General features: G+C 45.1%; 1 protein-coding gene across 1 annotated transcript; it reads right to left on the reverse strand.

The window, feature by feature from the left end:
* krt5 (keratin 5) lies at nt 1-4,032 on the reverse strand. Its single transcript, XM_057319558.1, has 9 exons — nt 3,417-4,032; nt 2,162-2,370; nt 2,014-2,074; nt 1,831-1,926; nt 1,585-1,749; nt 1,377-1,502; nt 1,069-1,289; nt 918-988; nt 1-810 (listed from the first exon to the last, which is right to left on the reverse strand). The coding sequence occupies exons 1-9, from the start codon at nt 3,960-3,962 to the stop codon at nt 536-538; spliced, it is 1,770 nt and encodes a 589-aa protein (XP_057175541.1). The 5' UTR covers nt 3,963-4,032; the 3' UTR covers nt 1-535.
* Nucleotides 4,033-4,597: the final 565 nt, after the last annotated feature.

Genomic DNA, 4,597 nt, shown 5'->3' on the forward strand with positions numbered 1-4,597 from the left:
TTGTATATGTAACCCTGATTTATTGGTGTATGAATGTGGTACATGTGGACCATGAGCTTTAATGAATACAATTATATAATGTGACAGCATAAAAACAGCTCAAATGAGGGAAAGAAAACAGTGGAGTTGCTTCTTAAACAGTGGAGTTGCTTCTTAAACAGTGGAGTTGCTTCACATAATTTCTCTAAATCCCTTTCGAAAAAAACACATTCACTGTGTGTCATGACACAGTAATAAAAGTAATAAACACTAGTTATTCTAAAATAACTTGAGCTTCTTGTTAGATTTCTCATAAGCTGCTTTTATCCCTTCAAGTGCCCCCTACAGGACAAAAAGGTACTAACCGTTGGAGTTAGTGACGACAAAAAAAAAAAATCAAACACAGTGAATGTCTCTTTGGTTGATGGTAGGTTTTGGGTGGGTGAACACATTAATAATGTTGACAAATGCTCAAGGACTTTGGGCAAATATTTAAAAAGAACATGGATTAGAGCATGTTGCCATGTGGGAAATGGATTGACGTTTATTTTTTGGCTTATTGAAGGGTCCTGAGTCCTCCATGGACCATAGAGGAGCGGGACATTGAGATCGATCTGCTGCCACCTCCCATACCACCGGTCAGGCTACCGCTGCCATAGGACATTCCTCCGCCACTGCCGTAGGACATTCCTCCGCCACTGCCGTAGGACATTCCCCCGCCACTGCCGTAGGACATTCCCGCACCACTGCCATATCCGAATCCGCTGCCGAAACCGAATCCGCTTCCGGCACCGCCGCCCATTCCGATTCCTGCTCCCAAGCCGAATCCACCTGTGCACCAAGACAATGGTTTTACCAATGCAGTTTGTACAATGAATAAAAAGCTGAAAATCTCGGCTTGTCTGAGGTAGCTGGAGCGTGAAATGTCATTAGCTTACCGCCTCCGCTACTGGAGCTCACTCCCGACTCCTGTATGTGGATGGTGGCAGCGCTGCCACCAGTCGCAATCCTGACAACAGATGAATATGAATTTTAATGTCTGTTTACCTCAACAGATGTCAAGAGAAGAAACGAGAAAGAGTGACTGACCTGCTTTCCTCTCCCTCCAGAAGTTTCCTGTAGGTGGCGATCTCAATGTCCAAGGCCAGTTTGACGTTCATGAGGTCCTGGTACTCATGCACCTGGCGAGCCATGTCCTGCTTGGCTTTCTGTAGAGCCGTTTCCAATTGTCTAATGCGGAGCGTGGCTTCCTGCACTGAAAGCTCCCCATGCTCCTCGGCCTCAGTGATCTGAGTTTCAAGGCTGACACGCTGAGTGTAGAATATTTTGAGATTTTAGTTTTCTTATTACTGTTAGCAATTGAGCTAAACTTAAACACAACTAACAAAACAACTCACCTGTCCCTTAACAGCTTCAATTTCATTCTGTAGTCGGCTGATCATGCGGCTGAGCTCAGCGATCTCAACCTTGGTGCTGCGGAGGTCCTCTCCATATTGGCCGGCAGATGTTTGGATCTCTTCAAACTGGAAGGTGGAAAGTAAAGATTAATGTTAAGCTCTGAAGGAAACAATGTTGATTTATTGAAGAATTTGTGTTTTTTCTCACCTTCTGTTTGTACCACATCTCGGCCTCGGCTCGGCTCCGGTTGGCGATGTCCTCATACTGAGCACGGACTTCAGCGACGATGGCCTCCATGTCCAAGTTGCGACTGTTGTCCATTTCCACAACAACCATTGTGTCTTTGATTTGTCCCTGAAGATCACACAGCTCCTGAAAAGGTATACATAGTTGAAATACACCTGCTGTAACACTGAAAACTATTACAAAAGCACATCATAACATATCACCCACCTCCTCATAGATGGCACGGAGGAAGTTGATTTCATCTTGAAGAGCCTCAACTTTGACCTCGAGCTCAATCTTGTTCATGTAGGCAGAGTCAACGTCCTGTAAAGACACTTAGAGAGCTCAATATAACAGGTGGAGTCAACAAAAACATAACTAGAGTGTCAAAAAGGCAGCCAAAGTTTATACCTTCTTGAGCAGGACAAATTCATTCTCCGCTCCGGCACGCTTGTTGATTTCTGTCTCATACCTACGAGGACACATTTTCCACTTTAGCACATACAGTATATTCAAGAGTTCATTTGCAGACCCTAAATGTGTTATTCAACAGCCTTACTTGGTTTTAAAGTCCTCCACCATATTCTGCATGTTCTTCAGTTCTCCCTCCAGCTTCAGCTTGTCATTGCCAAGTCCGTCCAGTTGTCTGCGCAGGTTTACGATGTAGGCTTCGAACATGGTGTCGATGTTGGAGCGGCTGGTGGTCTGTTCCTGTAGCAGAGTCCATTTTGTCTCAAGAACTTTGTTCTGTTGCTCCAGAACCCGCACCTGCGTATGAGATAAAGTGATTGATTTTTATAACAGCAACACCTGCTAAACAAATGAAGAAACTCACAAATTATCCTTTCTTTTTCTTCTTGTAAACTATGAGAACTGTGTCTTTATAGAGATAAAGTAGGACAAGGAATGGTGGCATCAGGGTTCTGCTATGGCTCTAACCATATTCCAACTCATCCATGTTCACACCCCTATGAGATTGTGAAAGAGTAACCTCAGTCTAAATGTGTTGTGATGTCATTTATCTGTGCTTTAATGTAAACTCCGCAAAAATCTATCCCTCCTGGCTCCCAGAAGACCTTGGCCAAACAGAAGAGTTTAACAGAGATGACATGACAGAGATGACATGGCTTAACCCCAGGCAAAAGTTAAACTTTTGTACAACAAACACCCATTGCATCACTAGAAGTGACAAGAGATATAAATGCTGATTGTATCTTTCATCTGGACCATCGAAATGGGTGTAGGGGCTAAAAAAGGTGTGGCTGGATGGTTAATTCTCTGATTCTGGTTGTTTAGGAAAAGAAAGCGAGTATTAAAATCAAATAGATTTTCAGGATTACTTTAGGTCAGGTATTGAGTATGCGTTTGAATTAAAGACGATGCTCACATGTTACACACACACATGGGGGTGGCTGGCAAACCTGATCTATGCCCTTATTTGGACTGGACTAGTCATTGGATCCCACCTGGCTTGGGTTTCCAAACACAACCTCACTGACGAGAACAATTGCATACAGAGACTAAAACTAGAGAGCATAGATGTGGACCTTGACTGTTTGACTTTGATGATAATGCAGAAGATGACAAGCAATGCCATTACGATGTGCTTTCTGTCATTGGACAGTAGTAGTGAAGTATAAATCTTACAGATCTATGCTAATGGGATTTGGAGGCAAGTGGCTGGCTGTGAAATATTTAATGAGAAGAACCCAGCTGCCAAAACCCAACATTCATAAACTTGCAAATTTATCCACTATACATGTCTACATTATCAGTTCACTTCAGTTTGCTGTCAAGAAAAAAAGAAGACAAACCTTGTCAATAAAGGAAGCAAAGCGGTTGTTGAGGTTCTTGATCTGATCCTTCTCCTGGGTACGGACAAGCTGGATGTTGGGGTCGATCTCTAGGTTAAGAGGGGCTAGGAGGCTGGGGTTGATCGTGATGGATGTGATGGGTGGCATACCTACACCTCCGCCAGTACCTCCGCCATAACCTCCACCAATACCTCCGCCATAACCTCCACCATAGGCTCCACCTAGACCTCCACCAAAACCTCCAATTCCTGCACCGAGTCCTGCACCAATGCCTGCGCCGAGGCCTCCACCAAAGCCATAACCTCCTCCGAAGCCTCCTCCAACAGCCACGCCTCCTCCGTAACCTCCGCTCATGCTGTGGCTGCTTCCCGATCCATACTGGAAGCCGCCGCCTCCGACAGCCGACCGACGTACTGACACTGAGCTCATCTGTCCGATGGGTGCTGCACTGGCAGACCTACTTGAAAAGCTTCTTCTGATAGATCCACTGCTAATACCACCACCTAAGCTTGGACCGCTGCTGTAGCTAGACATTCTGACACTCATGGTTGCTGTTGTCTTGGAGGGGTGACGTTGAGATACAGAAGGAGCAGGAGAGCTCAGTAAGAGATGAGTGACTTGTGCATGGAGTGCAGGTGGATTTATAGCACTAACGCTGAGGGAGGGACTCACCTGACCACTCCCCCTTCAGCCTTGGGTACTCTTGGCCCCTCCCGAGTGATACAAACCCATCTTGTTGGGCTGGTATGGGAGTACTTTCATCAGAGGGGGGCTCGACACACCCTGCACACAAACTCACATTGAGAAATGTAGAGAGAAACTTTTACAATGATGACTGCAGAATCTTTGTGAGCTTTTTATACTTCAAATCATTGTGATTATACAACCAGAGGGCATTTCTGTAAACTCCAATATGCCATCTGTAGGGACCACATGCATATTTCATGATTTTGGGAAGGTACGGGATCTTTGTTTGTTGTAAACAGTATTAAATAAGGAATATTTGATGAGGGGTTTAAATGTTACGGCTTGGCATCTCTCCTGGAAGCCATTGTGACCTGCAGGCTCCTCTTTCCAGTCGAACAACCAAGCCTCTGTTCTCTCACCTCAATGACTCCGTCACGGACACGGCTTCACCACCTTCTCCTGTGATTCCCAGTGGGATGACGTGGTTTTATTCA

This window comes from Triplophysa rosa, linkage group LG21 (assembly GCF_024868665.1).
Source record: "Triplophysa rosa linkage group LG21, Trosa_1v2, whole genome shotgun sequence".
Lineage (NCBI taxonomy): Eukaryota > Metazoa > Chordata > Actinopteri > Cypriniformes > Nemacheilidae > Triplophysa > Triplophysa rosa.